Source organism: Schistocerca gregaria, chromosome 4, assembly GCF_023897955.1.
Source record: "Schistocerca gregaria isolate iqSchGreg1 chromosome 4, iqSchGreg1.2, whole genome shotgun sequence".
In the NCBI taxonomy this organism is placed as follows: domain Eukaryota; kingdom Metazoa; phylum Arthropoda; class Insecta; order Orthoptera; family Acrididae; genus Schistocerca; species Schistocerca gregaria.
The window spans coordinates 255,932,303-255,947,221 of NC_064923.1; the positions used below are offsets into that span (position 1 = coordinate 255,932,303).

Consider the following 14,919-nt stretch of genomic DNA (forward strand, 5'->3'; position numbering starts at 1 on the left):
GTCCTACAGTCACTTATCTTTGAACCGTCCTGTACATGACAGCATCATCAATAAAGAACTGCATGTTACTGCCCACCGTATCTGCCAGATCGTTTATGTGTAATACAGAAAATAATAGTTCTATTGCACTTCCCTGGGGTACTCCCGATGGTATCATTATCTCTGATAAACTTTCGCTGTCGGGGACATCATCCTGGTTTCTAATACTTAAGAAGTCTTCAAGCCACTCACATAGCAGGAAACTTGTCCTGAATGCTCGTACCTTGTTAACATTCTGCAGTGGGCTAAAATGTTAAAACACTTTTTGGACATCTAGAAATACAAAATCTGCCTGTTGGCCTTCATCCATAGTTCACAGTATAATGCAAGAAAAGAGCAAGCTGAGTTTCACACGAGCGATTCTTTCTAAAACCACGCTGACTCACGGATGTAAGTGTTAAGTTCATTTTTGGATCCCAGAAAAAAAGACGTGATTCATCTGTGTCCATTAAGAACTTGTGCTCTCGAATAACTCTCCTGATGAGATTTTAATCACTATCCTTGTTTTCGTTAATTGAGTTTGCTTCAAGTGGTGGAAGGGCTAATTTTGTGCACAAGCTAGGTGGACAAGAGCCCTGATGATGGTGATATTAATAGTGTTGGCATTGGATGTGAGTGAACTAGTGACAACTTGTGGATACTTCAAGAAGAAATTGGTTTTCTTTAACATAAATCTGAAATTCTATGAACTGGGTTATATGACTTTATTGTCCAAAACAGAGATTGCTTCTGGGAAGAACTATGTTTCAGCCATACTGGAGATGCAATTAATTGCACATTTTGGAAATAGTTTACTGTCAAGCACTATAACATTAATTTCAGTATGGATTAACCAGTTTGACCATCTTCAGCCATCATAAGCAAATGCCTTGGTTCACTCTCACTGCTGCAGAAACCATATTGTTAATTGTAAGTGTTGTGATTGTGCCAGGTAACAACTTATTTTACAGCTACTAGAAATAGGGTGGGGTGACTGGTGGAATGTATTTTCCGATGAGAGTGGAATTTCGAACATGTTACAGAATGGGTAAAATTCCAATTAACATTGATTTTTTCTCTTCTCGGGTTCCTCTCAGTTGTGTCTGAAACAGCTCTGATCTAATCTTTAATACTTTAGAATGTTGCATTTGCTTTTCATTGTTAATTTTTGCCTTATTGTAACCTGCAGTGCCCGTCTTACCTCTAAATTACTTCAGATGACCCACTTTTTTACAGCTACAGGTTTTTTTTCAGCTATTGACCTTTGTTTTTTTCCCCCAGCTATTGCAGACTCAGTTCAGTGGGAAGAAGCCACAAATTTACATTCTAGTGATCACTTCTCAGTGTGGATCCATCTGCCAACTAGGACAGTGGCTGACAGGAGACTGCGCAGGTGGATGATGATGTTGTTGTTGTTGTGGTCTTCAGTCCTGAGACTGGTTTGATGCATCTCTCCATGCTACTCCATCCTGTGCAAGTTTCTTCATCTCCCAGTACCTACTGCAAGCTACATCCTTCTGAATCTGCTTAGTGTATTCATCTCTTGGTCTCCCTCTACGATTTTTACCCTCCACACTGCCCTCCAATACTAAATTGGTGATCCCACGATGTCTCAGAACATGTTCTACCAACCGATCCCTTCTTCTAGTCAAGTTGTGCCACAAGCTCCTCTTCTCCCCAATTATATTCAATACCTCCTCATTAGTTATTTGATCTACCCATGGATGATACAGAGGGCAAATTAGTTGCAGTGCATTCAACAGGCTATTTTTGGATAAAAGGTTTGTGCACAGGAGAAAGTGGCCCATGTCATTTGTGATATCCAACTGGCTGCTGCAAAGTCCATCTCCTGGTATAGTAACCACCTCAGATGATGGCCTGTAGATTGGTGGAATGATGACTGTCGATTGGCAGTCAGGGCCAGACGAACAGCTGTGCAGAACTTCAAACACTGTCCAGCTACAGAAAAATCCTCATGCCTTCAGATCTGCTAGAGCACATGTAAGGCGAGTGATAAAAGAAGGGAAGAGGGCTTCCTGGAGGGAATTTACGATTTTTGTTAATCGGTCTACTTGCAGTGCGCAAGTTTGGGAATCAATAAGACAGATTTCAGGCAAGGGCAGTACACACCCCCTTGCAGCCTTGTCAAATAATGGGGTCTTGGTGGACATGCCATAAGACGTGGCTCGAGTTTTAGCAGAACAGTTCTTTACTGTTACTATGTTCTGGATAATGATTGAGTCTACAACCTTCCATTCTCCATGTGGGAACTGGAATAAGCTTTGTCTGCAGCCAGAGACACTGATCCAGGACCAGATGAGATCCATTATGTTATGTATTATCATCAGTGCCCTGAAGCAAGGCACCTCCTCTCTAGTTTGTCAGATCTGGTTTGACAGACAGTACCCCATGACTTGGAAGGAGACAATATTAATTCCATTCCGGAAACCAGGCAGGGACTGTGGTGTCCCTAACAGTTACCGGAGTGTAACCCCTACCAGTTGTATGGGTAAGACTCTTGAACGCATGATCAACCACCGTCTTGTCTGGCTGCTCGAATCCCGAGGTCACCTGAGCCACCCCCAGTGTGGTTTCAGGCAGTACCATTCTACCCTTGACAACTTAATTCTACTGGAGACAGCAATACAGGAGCCCTTTTTACACCAAAACCATTTCGTTTGTCTTTTTTTTACCTTGAAATAGCATATAGTTTGTGGACACCTGCCACTTTTTATCCAATCCTTTCTCGAGGACCAGCGTTTTTGATATCGCATTGGCGATGCCACGTCTGAATGCTTTGTTCAAAGAATGAGGTCCCCCAAGGCTGTGTCCTCAATGTCACATTGTTTGCCATCACTATCAATGGCATTTCATCTGCAGTCAGGAACCCTGTCAAATGATCTTTGTTTTTGGCTGACTTTGCAATCTTCTACTCTTCTTCTGATCTTATTATGATGACAAGGCAGCAACAGCTGACCAATTGGAGACTGTTAACCTGGGCCAGGACAACTGGTTTTTTGTTCTCACCCAAGAGGACTACATGTGTCAGTTTTAACCGTACTCATCAGAAGTTTTAACCAAACAGTGCTCGCAATGGGGGACAATACTTTACATTTTAAAGACACTATACACTTTTTGGGTTTATTATTTGACTTGATATTAACTTGGCTGCCACACTGAAAGACAAACAAACAAAGAGCTTCCAGTCACTGAATACTTTGCAACACATTAATGGCAAAATGCAGGGAGCTGACAGGTCGTGCCTCCTGCAGTTTTATAGAGGGCATTTGTTCAATCACTTTTAGATTATGGCAGCATAGTCTACGGATCAGCCTGTCCTACCTACCTCAAGACGTTAGCTGCTGTCCACCATGAGGGCATTTGGATATTGACTGGAGCCTTTTGAACCAGCCCAGTTCTGAGTCTGTGTGCAGAGGTTGATGAACCACAACTCTGGCTTTGGCGATGAGTCCTTTTGGCTTGACAGGCGCTGAAAATCTCTGTCACCTCAGTCATTGACATTTAGTTCAGTGGTTGAGCCCATCTTTGAATGGCTGTTCAAGAACGGCCGCATGTGACCAAGCCTTTTGGGATACTTGCAACAGTGTGTCTGAAGGATCTGGATCTATTAGGTATCAAAACACGCAGCCAGGGATTGAATGCATTGCTGCCTAGGCATCTTCAAAGGCCCAAAGTGACTGTAAGCTTGTCACAGTACAAGAAATCTTGTACTCCAGATTTTGTTTTTACAACTTTGTTTTCATCCATTTTAAGTGTGTACCACAGTTTTATCATTGTCTATACAGATGGATCCCAGCAAGAAAATGTCTTCAGTCGTTCAGCTGTTTTCCCTGATAGGATTTTTAAAGTGCATCTTCTGGAACAATTTACAAATTATGATGCGGAATTATATTTGAAGGCACTGGAGAGGGTTCACAGACATCACTGTACAAGGTTTCTCGTCTGTTCTGACGCACTTTTGTAACTGCAGGCAGGCCCTATTGGGGTACAGGGCAACGACATGGCTGACAAAGCCGCCAAGGATGCATGTTGGGATGTCATTTTCTGACAGACACATCATGCATCAGTGGCATACTGAATGGTTGCAGGTGTCAGACAACAAACTGTGATCACTGTAATCGACCGCTAAGGCATGGCGGACATCATGTCAGCCTCACCGCTGGAAGGAGGTTCTCCTAACCAGACTGCGCATCTGGCATAGCCCTTTAACACATGGCTTCCACCTCTGGTGGGAGGATCCACCACTCTGTGAAGTTCGTGGCACGCCATTGTCAGTTCAGCATATTGTGGCTATGTGTGTCGTGTATACTGATTAGAGTCCTGCATGACCGAGTAAGCAAGCACAAAATATGAGATGGGGCGAGCACACCCTATCTGGATAGGCTGCCCGCACTAGTTCTAGTGACCGAGCTTAGAAGCTGTGACCGAATACGTAGCATGTAACTTCAAACACATTACAAGTGTCATTATTCATGTGAGACCGCAGCCAGTGCAGGCTTCTCATTTGTGGTGTGTCTCTGTGATCATTCAGTGCATGGCAGCCAGTGCAGTAAGATGTAAGATTGAAACCAATGTTTACACATTGAAGAGACGGGAATGTCTAAAAAGCCAAGTATGGAGCACATTTTTGTTGGTTGTAGACGAAAACAGTGCATCTACTGGGTACCTATCGTGCATAAACTGCTCCACATTATTGTGTTTCCAATCGGGAACCACTCATTTAAAGAAACACAGTTGCAAGAAACCTCACAAATATACAGCTCCTTCAGGAATACCGGCAATAATAAAAAATAGTATTACAGCAAAGTGTGTTGCAATGTGTGCTAAAGATATGAGACCTTTTAATGCTGTTTCTGGTGGTTTCAGAGAACTAGACCAAGAATTAATACATCTAGGTGGCCATTATGGAGAAGTTAACGTGGCAGATGTCATGCCACATCCCTCTACTATAAGCAGACATGTCAAAGGACAAGCTGATGCAATACGAAACAACATAATGCCTACTGTTATTGCGGAAGTTATTAAATGGTTCAAATGGCTCTGAGCACTATGGGACTTAACTTCTAAGGTCATCAGTCCCCTAGAACCTAGAATTACTTAAACCTAACTAACCTAAGGACATCGCACACATCCGTGCTGGGGCGGGCTTCGAACCTGCGACCGTAACGGTCGCACGGTTCCAGACTGTAGCGCCTAGAACCGCTCGGCCACACTGGCCGGCGGAAGTTATTAATAAAACATTTGCTGCGAGAGTTGATATGTGGACTGATTCGCATAATCAGATGCACTATATGACGCTTACAACACATTACATTAACACAGATTGGTCTCTTGTGATCAATGTTTTATTTACAACAAAATTCCCCGACGTTAGGTTGGTTGGTTGTTTTGGGGAAGGAGACCAGACAGCGAGGTCATCGGTCTCATCGAATTAGGGACGGACGGGGAAGGAAGTCGGCCGTGCCCTTTGAAAGGAACCACCCCGGCATTTGCCTGGAGCGATTTAAGGAAATCACGGAAAACCTAAATCAGGATGGCCGGACGTTAGGAAGACGGGAGTAAATATTATAAAAGAAAGTGCTCTATGAATTTAGCTGTGTTACGTACCCGTTCTTGGAAACGTTACTTTTGTATTGAAAGAGAGAGAGAGAGAGAGAGAGAGAGAGAGAGAGAGAGAGAGAGAGAGAGAGAGATAAACACATTGTGTGTGTGTGTGTGTGTGTGTGTGAGAGAGAGAGAGAGAGAGAGAGAGAGAGAGAGAGAGACGTTGGATTTGTACAGTACAGTGCAGCGAGCCGGGGCAAGGCGAAGCGAGGTGAGACATCAGCGGTGACCGGTTATGCTCGGTTATCCGCATGTCCGGAATCTGGACATCAGACATGGGGCGAGTATGTGACCAAGCCATGTTGTGTGGGGCCGGACACGAGAGACTCGGTCCCCCCGTCAACAGGCGAGCCGTGACTGGTCAAACATTGAGTATTGCAGCACTCTAATACTGATATTAGGGCAGCCCTCAATCTCGATGGAGATCTGCCCACCAACCTCACAAATACGGATTCCAGTTTTAAAGGGTGGTGAAATTTTATGAATGTCAGGCCTTATCCCTAAATTGGTGGGGAAGGGAAGCAGACTTTAATACATTATAAACTGCTCTTCTTGTGGGGACAGCCTTTGTTCGCACCCATGAGATTTGCATTCTGACTTTTCGTCAGAGTGATGATGACCATGATATCATCATCATCATCATCATCATCATTGTAATCATTATAATCTAAATCACTTCTTTGTGTGTGGCAGTGCATCAGTAGCTCTGTTTTGTGCTAGTGAGGAGATTCTTTTTATATTTATTCAAGTTTGTCATTTGTGTGTGACAGGGTAGATGGTTATAATGCATGCAAAGTTGTTTGTATAACTAAAAGCCTCATTCTGACTTCTTTTCAGATAATGATTTTTTTGTTAAACTTTTTGGGAGTGTTGTTGATAATGACATGCAAGAAATTAATAACGTGTGGATCTTAGTGTTTCAGCTGACACATTGGGTAGCATTTATTCCCTTGAATACCAAAAGAAGATGAAGAAAAACCATCAGAAATTCAGTAAGACTGGAGAAAAATTATATAAAAAGTAAGAATTTTTTTTAAAATTATCAGTGAAGTATATGTTCATATTCAAGTGTATCATTGTTTACTATCAGTTACCACATTCTTATTTAGAACACAGTGCCTTAAGTATTTTATACCAATTTCTTTTTTGTAGTATCCGATCATTACACTGTGTAGCCCTGTGTCAGCAATGCAAGATATCCTGTGCATTTGCACTCACAATCAGTAATAATGGCACTTAAGAATATAATGAATTGTTGTCTTGTAGCTAATTTTTTGTTTTGATATTGAAACTTTGTGGTAAATTGAATCACAGCTTTATCGTACCATTCATCAAGTCACAAAATAACTAAAGTAATTAAATTAAATAAATATTTTTGCTCAACACCTACAAGTTACACCACTTCAAAGATGATGTGGATACACAGATAAGTCAGTGAATAGAACATACAATATTATGAAGATTGCCAGCTCATGTAAAAGTGGTTGAATGCACTAAATGAATTTCAGAGATTGACAGTCCACTTCCTTCTTAAGGAGATGGTCAGTTTTGAATTGAAAACTCCAGGATAGAGAATGTTTTGTTTTTTGCCACAGTTCTGTTATTCATTTTCTTGTCCTTAAAGTGTGTAATAACTTGTCCATGCACTACACCATTAATTAAATAAGTATTAGGGTAGCTACGTGTGCCAGGTCTGTCTGTCTGTGTTATTAGAGAGGCGTAAGAAACATGATGTAAATGGCTACCTTATAAATGTAGCTGCACACAGTCAGACTCCTTCTGTGGATCCAAATAAGTACTATTCTGCATAACAAAATATGAGAGTGAACTATTTGATCTCCAGGATGCTGGTGGCTATTAGTTATGTATTGAGTGAGTCATATGAAATCACCTGTGAAGAGGATACTGCAACTGAATAATTAAACTGGAGAAAACACAGTTTGGTGCATTTTTATGAGATATCAGTTAACTGTACACTACAAGGCAACCAATTCCATAAACAATCAAAATTCTAGGAAAGTGTGCAGATGCAGTATTTTAGTGGGACACATCCAGTTGACACATTCTTTTCTTTAACTGTGAAAGAATTTTGAAACACAACTCATACAACAAAAATTACAGTACATCCAAATCTTATTGCCATTTCCTCTGGTTCACTTACAAATAAAAAATGATAATAAGCTAGGCTACAATTTGAAAACAGTTCCATCAAAACCACATAGTTGGAATATTGTTAACCAACACACAGTTCTTCCTTCACAGTGACTCCTTCAAAACAAAGGATATTATGGGCCTACAAGATTCCTACAGTTTGGTGCAGAGTACATTTCAACTGGGAAAAGGGAAATAATACCACAACCACTGATAGATTCAAGAATAACAATCACTGGGGCAGTACAAATTTTGTATATCCATGAGCACTGCAGATGATGAAGAGACTGAAAGAATAAATGTTGAGAGAACATAAATTAGGCATATAGTAAGGGGAGATGAAAATTTGCAATGGGGAACTGGAATACAATAGTAGCATAAGGTAGGATAAGGAGAAAAAGGAAAAATAGTTGGAGAGTATGGATTGGGGAAAGGATGAAAGGGAAGGCTGGCTATCTGGTAGAAAATTGCACAGATCATAGTTTAATAATTGCTAGTACTTGGTTTAAGAATCATGAAAGCCTATTGTATGTACGGAAGAGTCATGGAGATACTGGAAGGTTTTACATAGATTGTGTAATGGTAAGGCATATTTCAAAACCAGATTTTGAACTCCAAAACATTTTCAGGGGCAGATGTGGACTCAGGCCATAATTTACTGGGAAAAGGGAAATAATACCACAACCACTGATAGATTCAAGAATAACAATCACTGGGGCAGTACAAATTTTGTATATCCATGAGCACTGCAGATGATGAAGAGACGGATTAGCCAAAGATTAAGTGAACTGGGACAGGTTAAAGGAATAAAAAATAAGATGAATGGATGGATGGAGATTTGAAGTAGAGGATAAAAATAGGCAAAAAGTCAATGCCCTGTAGAAACCCTTGTGTAACACACGAAGTATTAAAAAAATTTAATTGATGAAGGTAGAAAACAAACTGGGAATAAATTTGATTTTGACTGGGATTCTGTGAAATGTGGGGTACCAAATGGGTCAATTCTAACTCTTCTGCTTTTTGTTATATGTATCAGTTAAGTTTCACGAAATGTAACAGATGATTCAAAAAGTTCTCTGTTTACGGATGACTTTCGTGTCCTTGTGGAAGACATGGACTGTAATGTAATTAATCCAGTGAATAGTGAAGTGAGCAGTATCAGCTAGTGGTGCACAGAAAATAAACAGTTGCTTAATTGCAGTAGAATACAGTTCATACAATTTTTGGTTACGTAGATCTGTTTTAAAAGTGACTCTTATTAAAATAATTAACAGAACTGAGTTTTTCCAGTAATTTTTGGGTCTGCAACCTGATACCATCAACATTCTGCCACAATATGTTGATGGGATCCAGCTGCAGATCCGAAAACTACTGGTAGAAGAAATACGCCAGGAAAATTTCAGCATTCACAACAGAGTTGAACATTTTAAATTCTTGGAATTGAAAGATTCTACTCTATGTCACATTGCTGTCTTCAGTACTGTATAATAATTTCCTTTCTTGCTGTCAAAGAAATATGAAAGCTTATTTACTTACCTTAATTTCACTATGTTGTGAGCAGTTGTGCCGTACTTTGGGACAATTCTGACCATTTACAAAATACACTATGTGAGCAAAAGTATTCAGAAACCTCCCAAAACATACATTTTCCATATTAGGTGCATTGTGCTGCCACCTACAGCCATGTACTCCAGATCAGTGACCTCAGTAGCCATAAGACATCGTGAGAGAGCAGAATGGGATGCTCCGCGGAACTCATGGACTTTGAACGTGGTCAGGTGATTGGGTGTCACTTGTGTCATACATCTGTAGGCGGGATTTACACACTCCTAAACATCCCTACGTCCACTGTTTATGATGTTATAGTGAAGTGGGAATGTGAAGGGACACATACAGCACAAAAGCAGGCAGGCTGACCTCATCTGTTGACTGACAGAGACCGCCGATAGTTGAAGATGGTCATAATGTGTAATAGGCAGACATCTATCCTGACCATCACACAGGAATTCCAAACTGCACCAGGATAAGCCACATATCATACCTGTAAATGGCAAATAATGCCTCGCTTGGTGTAAGGAGCATAAACGTTGGACAACTGAACTGTGGAAAAATGTTGTGTGGAGTGACGAATTACAGTACACAATGTGGCAATCGGACAGCAGGGTGTGGGTATGGTGAATGCCCCATGAATATCATCTTCAGCTTGTGTAATGCCAACAGTAAAATTCGGAGGTTGTGGTGTTATGGTGTGGTCATGTTTTCCTTGGAGGGGGCTTGCATCCCTTGTTGTTTTGCATGGCACTATCACAGTACAGGCCTACATTGATGTTTTAAACACCTTTCCACTGCTGAAGAGCATCTGCATCTTTCAACATGATTGAGCACCTGATCATAATGCACGGCCTATGGTGGAGTGGTTACATGACAATAACATCCCTGTAATGGACTGGCCTGCACAGAGTCTTGACCTGAATCTTATAGAACGTCTTTGGGATGTTTTGGAACACCGACTTCATGCCAGGCCTCACTGACTGGCATTGATACCTCTCCTCAGTGCAGCACTCCATGAAGAATTGGCTGCCATTCCCCAAAAACCCTTCCAGCACCTGATTGAACATATGCTTGCAAGAGTGGAAGCTGTCATCAAGACCAAGGGTGGACCAACACCATATTGAATTCCAGCATTACCAAAGGAGGGTGCCACAGTATTTACTCAGTGAACACCAGTAAAAATTATTTACACTTCCATAACCATTGCACAGAAAGACGTGTTTTACTCTGCAGGTTCCAGTGTTAACAGGCTGCCTATGCAGCTGAGAAATGTGAGTGATAAACTCAGGCTGGTTTCTTATGGCATACGTATCTTGTACCATATGAGTGTTCTTCACAGTAGATTGGATCATTTTGCTGTATCATGTCAATTCTTTGTATTTAATATTATTAATATCTAGTTTATATGTTTTTGCTTCAAAAGTATGTTCTATGAATTACTAATAGTGACCCTCCCATCTTACGCAAAGGTGGTCATGTCATGCCTGAAGGGAAATAGGGGAAATAAATAGATATGCCCTGATTTATTTTAAGCTGCCTCCTGTGATGAGCAATCCTGATGACCAACACAGTTACAGTTAATTTTGACAAGAGGAAGCATATTGCCACACACACATAAGAATGTTTTAAAGTGCTTAACACATTGACTGCCTTGATGAAATTTGGACCATGCGTTGCTATGCCACATTGAAATCACAAGTATTTCTTCTGAAGCCAAATTGATTCTTTGCATCAGATGTCTTCTTTTGAACATGTAGAATTAAGTTACTTGATAAAATGTCAATTTATGACTGATCTGGACTGATAACAGGCATGGGCCATATATGGCTCACGTGGCCCAACAACAACATTTTAACACAATTATAATCTGTGGCTACATGAGCTATATGTGGCTCACACTATTTGAAACCACAGAGGTATAAAAAATTGTTTTTCAAGAAATTATTCAAACACTTAGTTTATTTGATTATATTAGCTACATATAACATTATTTACAATCTTTTTACTTGGTCTGACAATGTTCATGAATAAAGATCTTAGAATATTCTATTTCTTCAACACAGTATTGTCAATGTCACTAGAACACTCATTGCACATAAAACTGTCACATTTATTGCATTTAGTGCACACCCTCTTCACTTTCTTAGCAGCATCCTTTCTTTCTTCTGCTCTTCGCGGGTGTTTATAACAGCCCAAACAGCATCTTTGACTGCTCTGCTTTGGTCACTCTACTGTCACAAGGTGATGGCTGTTATCTTCACAGAACAGTTGTAGTGTTGCTTGTGGTTGTGGATCTTTGTCATTTAATATCAGTAGAGTCAAGCACCCCCTGAAAGGAATTACAGTAGAGTCCTGTTAATCCGAACTTGTTCAGATTAGCCGAAATTACGGTCACGAGTTTCTAGAATGAAGTATACCAGGCAGATAAGTAGGTACACCATAGTAACAAATGGGAACAAGTGTGGGAACAATGGCTCACTTTCACTCCTTGCCCTTGTTGTTGTGCATTGTTGAGACCTTTGTAGTGTCTGAGGTCAGTGCACTGCCAGTTGGCTTGCAAAACATGTGGTTAAGTTAGTTATCGATTGCTGGAACACATAGCAGTTGTATGTATTTGTTCAGGTGTAGAGGTGTATTGTATTTTCGTCATGAGTAAATGGAAACCTACAACGTTAACTCTCAAAGAAAAACTGAATGCTTTGAAGCGGATAGACAATGATGAGAATGTATCTAAACTGGCAATGGAACTGGGTGTTGGTAAAGCAACCATTTGTGATTGGAAGAAGAACTGAGTGAAGCTTTGAACAGTCCTGTGCAAAAACCTGGCATCATAAGTAGAAAACCATGCTCCTGGTTTTAAAATGTCCAAAGATTGTGTGGCTTCATTATAGTGCAGCAACGCTGCTGGTAATCACAAGCTGCCTTTAAGGCTGTTCACCAAATCTGCTAGGCCTAGAGCTTTTAAAAACTGCAACATGAAGACTCTGCCTGTATATTATCGCAACCAGAAAAAAACATGGATGAATGGTAAGCTGTTCAAAGAATGGTTTCACTGCCAGTTTGTTCCCTCTGTTCGACAGTTTTCTAAGAAAAATCATTTGTCTCTCCCATGCAGTCCTTTTCATTGATAATGCACCATCTCACCCCAGCACTGAGGAATTATGTGATGGAGAAATTGTGGCAAAGTTTTGCCCCAGAATGTTATACCACTTTTACAGCTGATGGACCAGGGTGTACTGCAAACATTAAAACTGATTTACAGAAAACAGTTTTTAAGAATGCTGATCCAAAATGATCGCATTCCTTTAGTGGACAAAATAAAAAAAGAGCAGTGTGAAGGATGTTGTTTATTGGGCCGCTGGGGCATGGCAGAATATTTCAGAAAATACTCTGAGAAAACTGTGGACATCTCTTGAAATTGAGGACAACCTAGTTGAAAATGAAGAGGAAAATCTGCTACAAATGATGCAGGCAATCCCTGGATGTGAAGAAGCTAGTGAAGAAGACTTAGATGAGTGAATGGCAGCGGATGGGGCATGTGTGGAGAACCTTACTGATGCTGGTTTGGTTGCTGCTGTGACTCAAGACCAGCAAGACTGCTGTGAAGGAAGTGACAGAGAGCCTGAAAGCAACAAAGGAGAGCTGGTGCCACACATTGACGCTGCAGAACCTCTTGACCTCGCGCTACGTTATTTGGAGCGACTGCCCACTGCTACACCTGGTAATTTGATGTTTATGAGACGATGGTGCAACTATGCGTCATATAACAGACTGTCTTCATTACGCCAAAAAACAATGACTGAGTTTTTGTCATCTATAAAGTAGGAATAAAATGTCCGCTGTATTTTAGTAAGTTTGACAGATTTTCTCTCATTGTTATGCATTGTTTAAACCTAATGTTTTTCTGCAAACTTTTCTAATACATGTTCACTGTACATTGTAAATTAAAATAGTGTGTATGTACAGCAGTTTACCGCTCAGTTTTTATACTTAGAGAACATGTTTCAGGTTTGGATTAACTGAACATTCGGATTACCGGGACTCTGCTGTATTTGTATGTGGGACATTGATCCTTTGTTTGACAAGTTGTACAGCACTTGAGCATTTACAAACATGTTCCAAAAAGGATTTCAGATACGATCTTTCTGTACCATTTACCGTACACCGAAGTTTGGAATCACTTTGGTTACCAGTTGTAAAAATATTGAGTTTTACAAACATGAGAGTGTTCAGCGGAGCCACCACTTTTAAACCCATAGTTGAAACGCATTATCTGTGAGCCCTATGAGGCTCATGAGGGCTCTAAACACTGTGCATGTGAGCCAGTTACGGCTCACTGGGCCCACAGTACAATGTATACGTGAACCAAATATGGCTCAGGTGGCGTCACAACCCTTGTAACTGTGAGCCGCCCTTGGCTCATGTGGCAGTCAGTGTGTTCAATCATTAATTAGCAGAATCAGAATATGGATGATTTTCATAACAACACTTCATATATCTAATTTTAAAAAATTCCCAGTGTGGATTTTTTTCATTACAATAAACAAATAAAATATGAGGAAAGCAGCAACTGTGTACTTATTGGTTCCAAACATTACTCTGATAAATAATTTTAATGATGAAACTGCTCAGGAAATGAAGTGATGTATCATGTCAAGTAAAAATATTTTTTCTGTGATGTACACACTATTACTTTTTATTCTTTGGGATTCTCTGTTTTATTTGCTTTGTAATGTCTTAACAACACATACTTGCTACTGTAGAAATTTTCAGATAACAGCACTCGAGCAGCATTAAAAACCTGAACTCAACACTTTCCCCCTTGTAAATGAAACGACATCATGATATCATGGATTGCCATTGACCGTCACGTATTTCCTGTGTCAACTGATATCAGCTTAATAACTTTGTTGTCCAATTTTATTATTTGTACTGGACATAACAATGAAGCTGTGAGTTTTTCCGAATGGAAAGCGAATTGATTGTCTTGCTGTTTTATTCCATTTGGCATACATTGTACCACCTCTTCATGTGTACTGACATTCAGGAACCGCAGCAGAAAGATAATTTAAAAGACAATTTTATTATGCAGGTACCAGAAAGAAGCAGATTCTGGAGAGAAGCCAGGAATTCTCCTCCGCCTTGCTGACAGTATTGATCTATCTCCAGCATTACTTGCACGTATAATTTTAGAACAACATCAAGAACAAGGGTCAGATGAAGAAGAAGGTATGATTAACAAAAATATCTTAAAATGTTTTGGTATAACAATGAAAATAATCAATTTTTGACAATATAATGTTATTGAATAGACAAAAAATGTACTCACAAAAATCAAGCAACAGCAGGATAACACATATAAAAAAGATTTTACATATGCAAGCTTTCAGCCAGTGGCTCCTCCTTCTGGCAGAAGAGTTGAAGGGGAAAGAAGAGGGGTGTAGGAAAAGGACTGGAGAGGTATAGGAAGTGGGTAGAGTTCAGAAAAGTCACCCAGAACTCTGTGTCAGGGGAGACTTACCAGACAGAAAGTCTTTCCTTCTCACCATGTCTGGTAAGTCTTTCCCGATCCAG

At 40.4% G+C, this 14,919-nt stretch overlaps 1 protein-coding gene and 1 long non-coding RNA gene across 3 annotated transcripts in view; one reads left to right on the forward strand and one right to left on the reverse strand.

The window, feature by feature from the left end:
* The window catches only part of LOC126267027 (uncharacterized), a 166,984-nt gene that overhangs the window by 64,013 nt on the left and 88,052 nt on the right, over nt 1–14,919 (reverse strand). The gene's annotated exons all lie outside the window — the stretch shown is intronic.
* Nucleotides 1–14,919, forward strand: part of LOC126267026 (CDAN1-interacting nuclease 1) — a 136,728-nt gene that overhangs the window by 29,354 nt on the left and 92,455 nt on the right. For both annotated transcript variants that reach the window (XM_049971805.1, XM_049971804.1), the window contains exons 2-3: nt 6,559–6,663; nt 14,438–14,574. In XM_049971805.1, the coding sequence (XP_049827762.1) occupies nt 6,559–6,663; nt 14,438–14,574 (242 nt within the window). The remainder of the gene's footprint in view (nt 1–6,558; nt 6,664–14,437; nt 14,575–14,919) is intronic.